Source organism: Manis pentadactyla, chromosome 4 (genome assembly GCF_030020395.1).
Source record: "Manis pentadactyla isolate mManPen7 chromosome 4, mManPen7.hap1, whole genome shotgun sequence".
NCBI classification, from domain to species: Eukaryota; Metazoa; Chordata; class Mammalia; order Pholidota; family Manidae; genus Manis; species Manis pentadactyla.
The window spans coordinates 4,615,571-4,629,167 of record NC_080022.1 but is presented as its reverse complement, the minus strand read 5'-3'; the positions used below and the strand labels follow the sequence as shown (position 1 = coordinate 4,629,167).

Sequence of the window (13,597 nt, the reverse complement as noted above, 5' to 3'; positions counted from 1 at the left end):
AGGTGTGTCAGGTGGAGGGTGGGAGAGTTGACCAGCTCTACGATGGCTCCCATGATCCTGGCCCCCTTGAGGGCAGTTCCTGAGGTGATTGTAGGAGAGCTCAGCCAAGTGACAGGTGCAGGGGATGACGCGTGATTGCATCATGTAAGAATGCAGCATCCTTCCTGCTAGGATTGGCTCCTCCTTGCTGGCTTCCAGTCATGTAGCCACATTGGGAAGGCACGTCTAACAAGGAACCGATGTCTGTCTTCAGCTGATAACCAGTGAAAAACTGAGGCACACAGTCCAACAGCTCACCAGGAACTGAATGCTGCCAGCATCCCTGTTAGCCAGGGGGAGGAGCCTTCCCCAGTCAAGCTCTCAGATGAGAACCCAAGCCCTGGCTGGCACCCTGGCTGCAGCCTGGAAGACCTTATAGCAGACGGCCCAGCTAAGTTGTGCCTGGACACCAGACTCACAGAACTGTGACAGAGAAAGTGTGTGGTGTTCAAGGCAGGTGAGTTTATGATAATGTACAGCAATACATTACATTGTGTACCAAAGGATGAGAACAGCATGTTCCATTCCTGTGGTGGGAAAAAGCAAGGCACCACTGAAGAACTGGAACAGCTAGGCTGGAAAGAGTGGGGAGAAGACCCCACCCAAGATGAGACTAGAGAGGCAGATGGGGGCCAGACTGGGCAGGGATCTATCAGCCCACCTTGACGTGTTTTAAATTTATAGACAGAAAACAGGGAAAGCAATTGAACAGTGTAAAGCTGGAGGAAACGTAATTTGCATTTTGCCATTTTAAGAAGATAATTCTGCTGTGGGGAGAATGAACCAGAGGAAGTCAGAGCAGAGGAAGGAGGTCACATAGGAGGTTCCTGCAGTGTCCAAGTGAGCAGTGGTAACATTTAAGAAGTACATATATACTGTCATATCACAATCTGTTTTATTAAGATGTTGGTAACTCTCAGTAGGATTGGACTCCTTTGTAATCCCATATATGGTTTGCTTTAAGACATGATTCTAAGAAAGGGTCTACAGGCTTCCTCCCTCGACTGAGAAAGGGTCCAAGTCCCCCATGGCAAAGCAGGTGGAGGGGGATCCATACTGTTTGGGGCTGTATTTGGTCTTGGGAGTGCAAGAGACACCACAGGCATCTCCAACAGGCAGCCTGTGGTAAGGAAAACAGGGTATACCCAGCACCCCAGAAGACAGCGGGCTGCGTACACTCAGTGTCTTGCCTCCTGGGAGGCGCCCAGCAGATGTGGGGAACTATCCAGAGCTCAGATGGGACCATTTGTCTGAGCTGCCTGTAAAGTATCTGAGGAAGCATCTGAGGAAAATGTGGGGCTTAATCTGGGACATATAGGCGCATTTTCAGCTACGTCAGCAGGTGAGGTTACTTAAAGAGTGTGTGTAATGTAGAAAGACACATCGGTGGGTAGAAGCCTGAGGAACTTTACTCGTGAAAGGTTGGCCTGAGAAGCAAGATCTGATGGGGGATCAAAAGGAGGTGGTGAAGGACGCAGGACATCAGGTAAGACGCACTGTCACGAGGGATGGGGCAGCTGTGTGGGAAGCTAAGAAGCTATAGTGTGTCCCCTGGGTTTGGCAATCTGTACGGTGTTGGAAAGACTAGCAGTTTCAACAGAGCAGGGGGCAGCCTGGAAATGCTGAGTAAGTGGAAAGTGAGAAAGCAGAGAAGCTCTGTGGCTTACTTCCTTGAGAAGTTCTGGTGTCGCGGATTTAAAAACACGAGGCTACTGAGAAAGAGGGAGGTTGTTCTGTGCTGCAAGATGGGGTGCCCTGAGAACCCCTGCACGCTAATCTGATTGAGCTGGCTGCAGGGGTGGTGATGGCAAAAGGGCAGTTTCACATGAAGAATGCAGAAACGATGAAGTGGTCAGGGACAGCCTGAACACACTTCACTGACAGAGCATCCCAGAAAACTGGGGGTAGTGGTAACTGCCCAATCGAGGCAGGTGACCAAGAATTTACGGAGAGAAACAAGTCGGATTCTTTGTTTTTCTCGATCAGCACTGAGCTGTCTGGGTACAGACACAGAGAAACCAGGAGACATGTTCATTCTGAAACAGGATTTGTGCAGCTGGTTATGACAGGAGGAGGGACAGGCAGGAAAGTGGAGAGTATCTGTAGGAGAGTGATTATGTACTGGGGACTCTGGAATCGAGCTGGGTAAGAGAAAAAGGAAGGGAGAGTAGACTCCTGGAGACCAAGGATCAGGGAGCCCCTCTAAACAAGGGCACGAGTGGCAGTAAGCAGCTAGTAAGCGCAGGGGCCTGTGGGTGGCTGTGCATAAGGAGCAGCCCTGCCGGCAGCAGGGACATGGGCACCCCCAGCAGGCGGCCTGTGATAAGGAAAACAGGGTACACCCAGCACCCCAGAAGACAGTGGGCTGCGTACACTCGGTGCCTTGCCTCCTGGGAGGCAGCAGCTTCAGTGCCCCCATCAGCTATGAGATGGGCCCTGAGAATGCAAGCTCCTGGGGCCAGGGACTGTTTCGGTCACACCTGTTTTGCCCAAAGCCTAGGGTTCAACAAATACTGTTGAGTATGAATGTGATTAAATGTAATGAAATAAAAAGAAACTAAGGCGGAAGAGGGCTGTGGCTCTGCACTGTACATCTGACACACACTGCATCAAGGCACTGAGCTGTGGCCAGACCACAGCCAGTTTGCTAGGAATACAAAGCAAAAGCTCCAGGCTGACCTCAGAGATGTGGCTGACCAGCCACGGGATGATGAGAACATCTGATGTGGTAGTAGGGTGGGGGCCCTACGGTGGCTGCTGACAAGGGTTCTGGCCACTGACCCAGGGGGAAACAGAACTACATTCTGCTTCTTATTTTAAAATAATTGTATTAACCCTTTCTTCATTTACCTGCATCTCCATAAACCATTTCTTAGTTCCACTCTAGGTCCTTCATTCAGATAATCCATTCCAACAGACCCCATAATACTCACAGCCCTTTCTTAGCGGCCCTCCCCAGCCTCTGCACTAACCAGGGCTCCCATTTCACTCCCCGAGCTGTACTTTGTAATCGTGCCATGATTCACTCTGCTTCACAGCAGAATCCCATCAAGAATCATTAACACTTGCTGCCCCCACAACCTCACCTCACTCGCCCTTCTACCCACTCCAACTGGGCCTCTGCACCCAGCACCCTGCGGAAACCACTCGCCAGGCATACTGAGAGCCCCGGGTGCCCAAATCAGTGTTGGTTCTCCATCCTCACCTCACCCGACTTCTCAGTAACCTCTGACATACCCTGTGGCAGGAAGAACGATGCCCCACCCTGAGGCAGCACATCCTAATCCCCAGAACCTGTCAATATGTTCTGTTACATGGCAAAGGCGAACTGAAGTTGCAGATAGAATCAAGAATTAAGGCTGCTAAACACCCGACCTTAAAATAGGGAGATTATCCTGTATTATGTGGGTGGACCCAATGTAATCATAAGGGTCCTTAAAACTGGAAGAGGGATGGACACAAGAGAGGTCAGAGTCAGAGAGAGAACAGTGACGATGGACGCAGGGCCAGAGACACTATATTGGTGGCTCTGAAGACGGAGGACAGAGCCACAAGCCACGGAAGCCAGTGGCCTCTAGAAGGAGGGACGGGCAAGAAAACATTCTCCTCAAGAGCCTCCAGAAAGGAGTGCAGCCCTACCCACACCTTAATTTTAGCCCCATGAGACCATGTTAAATGTTTGACCTACAGAACTCTCAGATAATGAATCTGTGCTGTTTTACACCACCAAGCCTGTGACAATGTTACAGCAGCAAACAGAAACCTGATACACCCTCCCTGAAAAACGCATTCTTCTCTCGGCTTCCATCTCATGCTCATCTGATTTGCGGCTCCCTTAGCTCTGCCGCAGCCTCCTCTGCTGCCTCCTGCAGCCCCACTCAGGGTCTGTCTCATCCCCTCCTCCATGGATCTTTTGCACCCAGGGTGATTTCATCTAGTCTAACGGCTCTCCAATTTGTATCTCCACACAGGATCTCTCTCAGACTTCCAGACGGTGGCCACCTCAACATCACCACTGCAGTGTCTAAAAAACATCTCAAAATCAATACATCCCAGAACATTCCTGATCCACCCCCATCCCTCATCCCTCAATCTAATCTCAGTTATGAGCATCAGCACCAATGTAGTACCTGAGGCCACAAAGGACCCACTCTTGATTTCTCCTTTCCCTTACCCCCACATCCAAGCCCATGAGTCGTACATCTCCACCTCCAAACTATACCCCACTTTCCACCCTCTCCACTGCTTCAGTCATCTCCGACCAAGATCACCAATTACTGCAACACCCTCCTCATTGGTCTCTGCTTCCCATCTGCCACAGGGCAGCCAGAGAAAGGCTTTGAAAATAAAAGGGTCATAATATGTCACTCACATCCTGATAGCTCATCTTCCAATGACTTTCTGCTACTCTTAAAATAAAACTCCAAGTCTTTATGCCTACAAGACACTTCAAGATCTAGCCCCTGTCCACCTCACCTAGCTCATGCTCCAACCACAATAATCTCTTTTACTGTTCCTCAACCAAATGCATTCCTGTCTCTGGGCCTTTGCAGCTGCTATTCCCTGCCTACAATGTTCTTTCCCTAGATCGTCAGGCAGCTAGCCCTCTTTTCTTATACAGATTCAGCTCAAATGTCATGTCCTAAGAAGGGCTTTCCACTAGCCAATCCACCTAAAGCACTCACACCTCAGTATCCTCGTTTATTTTCTTCTTAGCACTCTTTGAATTCTTATCCTCTTCTTTACTTATATATTGTCTTTCCTTCTAAATTTTAAGCCTCATGAGAACAGGAACTTGTCTCTCATGCCCAGCATCCTCAACCAACGTCTGGCACATACTAGACCCTCAAAAATACTGCTGCATGCATAAATGGCAGCATGGAATAAAATGGAGTGATATTTCATCAATAAACATGATGCTATGGATCACTGTCAAAAAGGCCTTAGCTATATATAATATATTAAGAGAAAGGCAAGGTTACAAAACTACATGTACAATAAACCTATTCTGTGTTAACAAATAAGTAAAATGTACGGCCACAGCAGCAAAGAAAAAAATGTCTGAAGAGACGTCTATTAAAAAGTCAGCTGTTTCTGAAGGCAGGCTTTGGGGCTCTCTGGCCATCTTCCTGTCTGTGCTGTACTGTGTGAACTGATGGCGGGGGAGGCCCTCCCTCTCCCAGTCTCCATGTTTCCACGTGGCAAGAGCTCTCCACCAAGGAGTCTTGGCTTCCTGCCTCACCTTCACTCTCACTCTCACTCTCACTTGGATAGGAACAACCTATCTGACTGCCGAGTTTGAGATGAAGAACTGAGTGTGCCTGCCCAGTCCTTCCTCCCTTGGATTTGGGAAGCTGCACATATCTTGTTCCTCTCCTCCATATCCCAAGTTTGGAGTAGTTCCCATGAATCTGCTTGGAATCTGCTTGGCACCCCCAAGGACCATCACTACTGGGCTGCTGACTCAGAGACAAAGAGTTAGCAGCACACTTGCACAGAAGACCTACACAACACCTACTGGTCACTGAACAGCCGCTATGTGCCAGGCAGGGTTCTGGGCTCTTGGGATCCATCAGTAAACAGAGCAGATAAAGATTCCTGTCCACTTAGAAGCTACAGTCTAGCATGGGCTGCCAGAAAATATAGAATAAAAAGCAGTAAATTATATAATGTATTACGTGATGATAGATGCTAATTCCAAAACACTTGTCTCACTATCCTCATTTATGAAATAAAAAGTACATAATCACTACCCAGCAGGTTCTCTGAATTGCTTAAAAAGTAGATTATTAAAAATTACTGGAAAATGCTTAAATATAAAAATTTCGTTGAATAATAATTAAAGCATTTAACAAAAAGTATTCTTAAATAAAACAATTATAATTAGGAAGTCTAAATTTTATTTAAGAGTACAAAAATAAAATTTTAACACGCACATTAATAACTGTCTTCTGATGATGGGAAAAGAATACCTGCTACTACAGAGTTTAAAGACATGTCAGAAAAAAAAGGGAAATGACTCAATTTTATAGATTCTTCTTAATTTCGATCTATTTTAACATATTCTTTTCTCAGAAATGGGAAGCAGATGGCATTTTCCCTTTCTTTCAGTTCTCTCTTAACTTTTAAAAAGATAAATACATTTAAGTGTTTTTTCCCCTTCTCTTTCTGAAAAAGCAGCCTTTTGCAGCCTTTTTCTAAATAAGAACCCCAGCCTCCAACAGGAGAGCCTCCCTCTTGGTCAGCTTCTCTGAATAGTTCTTGCGCCCAACACAGAGCAGGAAGAGGGTGCGACCTCTCAACACCTCGTCCTTGACCTTCTGTGCTGGGACTTACCCCCTCCCTGCAGTGCTACCCACACTGACCTCTTTGAAAGGGAACTACTTCAGACATGAGCTGCACACACAATGATGATCTTTTTTCAAAAGGCTTTTTGAAAAACTCCTGGAACAAATAAGTGATTGTACAAGGTTAACATATGAAAGTCTATCACTTTCTTATATACCAGTAATGAACATGTGGGAACTTGAATTTAAAAAACAATTCTATTTAAATTAGCAGCCCAAAAATCAAATAGTGAGGCATACATCTAACAAAATATGCACAAGATCTATTTGAGGAGAACTATAAAACTCTGATGATGGAAATCAAAGAATTAAATAAATGGAGAGACACAGTCCATGTTCACAGACCGGAAAACTCAGTATTGCCAAGGTGTCAGTTCTTCTCAACTTAATCTATATAAATTCAAAGCAATCCCCATCAAAGTCCCAGCAAGTTACTTTATGGACTTCAACAAACTGATTCTAGAGTGTACACGGAGAGGCACAAGACCCAGAAGAACCAACTCAGTATTGAAGGAAAAGAACAAAGTCAGGACTGACTCAACCTAACACAAGACTTACTACTATAAAGCCACAGTAATCAAGGCAGTTGTGGTATTGTCAAAAGAACAGACAAACAGATCAATGAAACAGAAAAGAGCTCAGACACAGACCGACATATAAATATAGTCAACTCATCTCTGACACAGGAAAAGAGGCAATTACAATGGAGCCAAGACAGTCTTTCCAACAAATGGTGCTGGAACAAATGTACATCAACATGCAAAAAAAAGAAAAAATATCAAGCTAGACCTTATATCCTTCACAAAAATCAACTGAAGTGAAGCACAACCCTAAATATGAAAGGCAAAGCTCTAAAACTCCAGAAGACAACACTGGAAAAAACCTAGATGACCCTGGGTATTGTATTACAACACCAAAGACACAGCCTATCAAGAAATAATTCGTAAGCTGGACTTAATTAAAATTAAAATTTCTATCCTGTGAAAGACAGTATCAAGAGAACAACAAGACAAGCCACAGACTGGGAGAAAATATCTACAGAAGACAAATCTAATAAAGGACTGTTATTCCAAGATATACAAAGACCTCTTAAAACAGTAAGAAAAAAAACTTGATTAAAAAACCAGCCAAAACCTTAACAGACTTCTCATCAAAGAAGATTTACAGATGGCAAGTAAGCAGACGAAAAGATGCTCCACATCATACGTCATCAGGGAAATGCAAATTAAAGCAACAGTGAGACACCACTACACATCTATTAGAATGGCCAAAATCCAGAACGTTGACAACACCAAATGTTTGTGAAGATGCAGAGCAGCAGAAATTCTCACTCCTTCCTGGTGGGACTACAAAACAGTACAGACACTTTAGAAGTCAGTTCGGCAGTTTCTTACAAAACTAAACATACTCTTAGCACCATACGATCCAGCAATCACACTCCTTGGTATGTACTCAAAGGAGATGAAAACTGTCACACAAAATCCTGCACACGGATGTTTGCATCAGCTTTATTCTTAATTTCCAGAACTTGGAGGCAACCAAAATGCCCGTCAGTAGGTGAATGGATAAACAAACTGTGGTCCATCCAGACAATGGAGCATTATTCCAGGCTAAAAAGAAATGAGCCACCAAGCCATGCACAGACGTGGAGGAACATTAAATGCACATCACTAAGTGAAAGAAGCCAATCTGAAAAGGCTACACACTGTATGATTCCAACTATATGGCATTCTAGAAAAGACAAAACTGTGGAGACAATAAAAAAATCAGTGGTTGTCAGGGGTTGGGGGATAAACAGGCAAAGAAAAGGATTTTCAGGGCAGGGGAACTACAGTGGTGGATACATGGCATTACAAACTTGCCCAAACTCATAGGATGTACCACAGCAGTGAACCATTAACTATGGACTTTTAGGTGGCAATAATGTGAAAATATAGGTTCATCAACTATAAAAAAGCTGTCATTCTGGTGGGGGATGTTGACAGGCGGGAAGGCTGTGAGTGGGGGGAAAGGGGTCTATGGGAACTCCCTAAACCTTCCCCTCAATTTTGTTGTAAACTCTGAACTACTCTAAAAAAAATTAAATCTTAATTTTAAAAAACAAATAGTAAAAAACAGAGGGGATGGCCTGGGTTCAGGTGCTTCTGTTGCAGCCACCCCAGAAGCCGGGCTCCTCCTCTGACTGCAGGCTCACGTGGCCCCACTGCCTAGCCCAAATCAAGCAAAACTGCAGCTTCCTAGTGCCTTTCCCATAAACTCCTCTGGAACCACAGTAAAATGAACTGACGGCCAAATAGAGCTTGCCTCAGAATTCCACTCCGGTTCACACCTGGCCCACCTGGACTCATGCATACACACCTGCCTGTTCAATCCAGTCTGATTTCCTAGAGCTGGAGCTTCTCCCACTTGCCCCCCTTTCTCCCCAAATGTAAACTTCAGGATCTTTAAATTTTACATTTATTTCAACTCTAAACCTTTCACCAGTCCACTGAACACACAGCAGAAGCATGTGAGAACCTTGTGAAATTCACACATCTGCCCTTAACATTCTCCCTTACAGAGAAAGCAGGAATTTCTCTCTCACATTCACCCAGCCCATCTGTGGTTTCTCATCCATCCAGAAAGGATTTCTTTCTGTGTTTTTTTCTTTTTCTTTTTTTTTCCAGATTTATAAAAGCATTAAAAAAAAAAACAGGTAATTTTTTAGGAACTTCTAAAATCTTAAACTTAAAATCTTCAAAACGTAAAATCTTCAACAGAACTTCATTATTACCAAGGTAACAAAGTTTATCATTAGGAACATTTGCTAGGTAGTATTAAAAAGACTGGAAGTGGGTACACAGGTAGGTAGGTAAGTAGGTAGATTATGCCATCCAGCTTTCAGGGTCTGCTATTTGGACAAATGAAGTTGGAAAAGAAAGGGGAGGAGAAACAATCCTTCATGATACTCCTTCACAAAAAGTCACAGAAATTAGAATATGCCACGATACACCCCTACCACTGCCACCCACACATAAAAAGAGCTTCCTATATAAGAAGACATTAACAAATACTGTAGACAGATACCACACAAAAAAAATGACATTTCCTGACTTCTAGGTACATAAAGCCAAGAGAAAAAGCCTAGAAAACTCAACTGTACCACATATAGCCAAAGGACACCAAGATGTATCTGAGTAGTACATGAGTAGCAGAGCCAAGTGAAGGTCAAGTGAAGCTAATTAGATACACTTCTAGGAGGCTGGGATTCCTCCCACCTAGATGTGCACTGCTGGAAAGGCACGTCCTCAGGCCCCACCCCAGACCCACTAGAGCAGAAACCTGGTAGTGGAACCCAGCCACCCGTGTTTTGACAAGCCCACCAGGTGGAAAACCACTGAGCTAAAGAATTACAACCTTTCCATGTTTCCTCCCCTTTTCTGTCCCAGCTGACAGGTCATGTCAGCTGGGCTCTGCTTCTCCTTATAGCAAATCACCACCACCAAAGCCTCCCACCATTTTACTGAAAGGAATGGGCTATTTCATCCCCTCATAATCCATCAATGAAGAGTATACGGAGTTTTAATGCAACTGACACTACTCAAGCCCTCTGTACCCGACTTAGAAAAATGTGGGCTCACACTGATCCTCATTTGCACTTTAGCTTTTTTAAAAAACCAATCTCAGGAAACAGCACTATGCTGTTAAGACCTGGGCAAAAGGACAATCTGTTCAAATTTCAACTCCAGTACTAGACAGCTATAGAAACTTGGAGAAGATAGCAAGGAAGAACTTTGAGCCCCCTGAAAAAAGATGATGTCCCTCACCCTGGAGGGTGCTGATTCCCCAAGTCCAGAGGGAGAGAAAAGCCCCAAGCTGCTGGTTGGGAGATGATAATGCTGTGGAACTGGTGGCAGTGATGGTTGACCAGCTCTGTGTATCCACTAAAAACCACTGAATTGTACACTTTAAAAATAAAGGATGATTAACAGTAAAAAATTAATAAGCAAGCTCCTAAGCTGGACCCAAGCATTCTGTGACGGTCCTGTACTCCCAAACAACTCTGAACCCAACAATGATTTAGCTTCCAAAACTGGAAAACTGGAAAACTGGGCTTAGACAGATGTTTAATGGTCCCTCAGCACAACCACCAAAGAGGCCAGGCAGGTGTCTTGCCTGTGACTCAGCTGGCTGGTGGCAGAGCCACGACTAGAACCAGTTTCTAACTGCCAGCTCTATGTCCTTCCCGAGGTACCAATGGTCCTTGGGCTCAGTAAGAAATTTTTCTTTTCTCATCTTCATTCACTTTATAATCTGAAAAAGTAAGACCTACAGCAAAAATATTCTAACAAACAAATTCATTGCTCTAATTTGTGATTTGTGGTTACGGCAGCCTGGGTACCCAGTAGTGTCATTTAAGTTGTTCTTGGGCTAATGAGAAAAACCAGAAGTGAACTTAAGACTAAAACATAGATTGTACCAAGACCTAACAACAGACTTACAGAAATGGTTGCTGAGCAAAGAACAGTTTCTGAATAGTTCAGTGGAGACCAGGGGTGGGATAAGTGCAGGGTACATGACAGTGTCTCATGCCAAATGCAAAAGAACCCGCCAGGGAACAGTCACTATTATATTCATGTTGCAAGAGAAAACATCGTTTTGGCAAAAACATTATCCATCATGTTTAACTAATATTGTTAATAGAGAGATTAGTAGTTCTGTGGTTTCTTTCTGGGTAATGTATATACTTATTTGAGCTTTATATCTGCATAAAGAACTCCAAGAATTGAGAAATGTATACTGAGATTTTTCTGTTTTTACATATTTCAGTCATTCACCAAATTATTTACTGAACACTGACTGGACAAGTATTCTCCTAAGTGCTACATTTTGAAATAGTATTACAATAAAAATCATTTAGGCCAAAACTGATGTAGGTCCACAGGAATTTTCTTACTTTAAAGAAAGATTTCTTTAGCATCTTAACTCAAACTTCACAAACATTACTCTCTGCAGTTTAAGGTCTCCTTCTCATACGTTCCTCAGAGCCAAACCAGCCTGCACTCGTCTCTCCTCACCTGCCTCCTCCCACTGACACGGAAGGACATACATCACCAGCATTTCAAGGCACACCATCTACGTCCTATCACCAGTGCTACCGACGCACGATTGATACAGGCTGTCTGATAAACAAGCAAGTTCACGTGGATTTTGGTATCCATTTATCTCACCTCACACTGTTAAACAGAGGAATCATAGTTAACCCAGCTGTTACAAAATTATCACATTTACTTTGAAATCTGGTACCATATACTGTATTCAATATCAAAAGGTGTCATTCTTAAAACTTGGCTCTCTGTGGTGAATAAATGTTCCATTTAGTTAGAAAAGCCCTGCCTGGACTCATAGAGTATAATCTGGGACCATTCCAACCATCAGCACTGCCAAAAGCTAAACAGAACAAAGCCCTACTTCAGGGCTAGCTAGCCCTCCAAGTCATCGAGGCCCAAATATCTCACTTGCCTTTATAATCAAACAAATGCTTTTCAGTTTAGCACACATCTTGGAAGCCTGAAGAGTCCTAAATGATCCCACAGAAAATGTCACTTTTTATTTCAAGAAGAGAATATATAAATACACTAGCAAGACCAATCACTGAAAAGATCTAATCTTTGACTAAATCTATGACTTTAAGTTATACAAAGAGAAAAATAAAAAATACAAAAAACACTCAAGAGTATCTCCCTACACACAAAAAAAGATTAAAGAAATTTTAGAAAGTAAGGTGGCTTCTTGTTGTTAAAACAAAATAATTAAAGTGAAATATAACTTAATAATTTTCACTCTTAAAATCCATTTTTCTTACCTGAACATAACAAGTAAAAAAAAAAGTTCTCAGGATTTAAGAGCATAATTCTCTCCCTATAAAAAGCATTTGGTATGGCTTAGAATGTATCAGTCTGTATCTGTACTGCTCTCTACAAAGACATTTTACCATTTAAAAAAATGCAATTAATATGAAAATCTCTGATGTTATACTACCAGCTAAAAATACTTGATGCAATTTTAACATCAGTACAAACTAGAATTCTATTTACTTACTTTAGAGAAACTTAAAGAGCAAGCATTAATAGTTCAAACAGTAGCACACAAAAATGATGTGAACATATTTAAGGAGAACATTTTCATTATAAAAGGTTCATGAAGCTGCATTAGTTTGGCTTTGGAAGAATGCCATTTGAAATCCAGATCCAGCAACTGGGGAATGCACTAGTTACATTTTAAGTCAAACAGCTAATTAATGACTAAACAAAAGAAATTTCAGTCTGGACAACATATATGGAGTACTAATATGTGTAATTATGAAGTAGTCATTTATGCAATCAGAAAGCTACATTAGCATAATTATTTCTGGTTCTGGGCCTTAAAAATATTAACTTAAAATGCAGAAAACTTACAACATTTCACCTAATGAAGATGTGAATACCAAACTGATTATGAAATAAGAGTTGGTTCTTTAACAAATGTACTCTTATTTAATATATCCTCTCTCTCTTACTCCAGATATAAAAAAGCCTAACCCTCAGGTTACATACAGGTACAAAATTTCTACTTTTAATATACATTTTTCACTATCCACAGCCCACATATTAATATTCATTATTAAGAATCAAAACTACTTCCCTAAGAAATGAGTGTCTACTCTTTAAGAAAAAAACCTTCCTGCAAACACACATTAAGTCTACGTATACTTGAAAATGCAAATAAATAAAGATGCCAAACAACTCTATAAAACAAAAGAGGTAGAAGTCACTTTCTTGGGTAAGTCTATTTGAAATGAATCTTCGGGATGTACTGTGAGAGTAGGGGCTCCAAGATCAGGCTGCAAGCTTGGAGTCCCACATTGCCACTTTTCAGCATATTATTTAACATCTCCATGGCTCAAATTTCCTCACCTATAATATGAGGATAACCTACCTCATAGGAGTAATTTGAGGAATAAATGTGATTACTCACATAAAGCACCCAACAGTACCTAGCATACAACAGATGATCAATACTTGTTGGCTTGCCCTAATTATGGCTGTCATCTTCACCATCATTTCCTTTATCATCTTCAGAACGTGGGGGAAGGATATATGTGGCCAAGAAAGCATAATCTAAAATTGGTTTGTTTCTAGATACAACATATATTTTGCGACTGCATCTAACATTCAAGAAGGGCAGGAGAT

General features: G+C 42.7%; 1 protein-coding gene across 13 annotated transcripts in view; it reads right to left on the bottom strand.

The window, feature by feature from the left end:
- The window catches only part of CAMTA1 (calmodulin binding transcription activator 1), an 833,565-nt gene that overhangs the window by 784,010 nt on the left and 35,958 nt on the right, over window positions 1-13,597 (bottom strand). The window contains exon 4 of one of the 13 annotated variants that reach the window (XM_036925344.2): window positions 6,405-6,483. The exons of the other annotated variants lie outside the window; for them this stretch is intronic. Within the exon in view, the coding sequence (XP_036781239.2) occupies window positions 6,405-6,483 (79 nt within the window). The remainder of the gene's footprint in view (window positions 1-6,404; window positions 6,484-13,597) is intronic. 13 annotated transcript variants of the gene reach the window in all.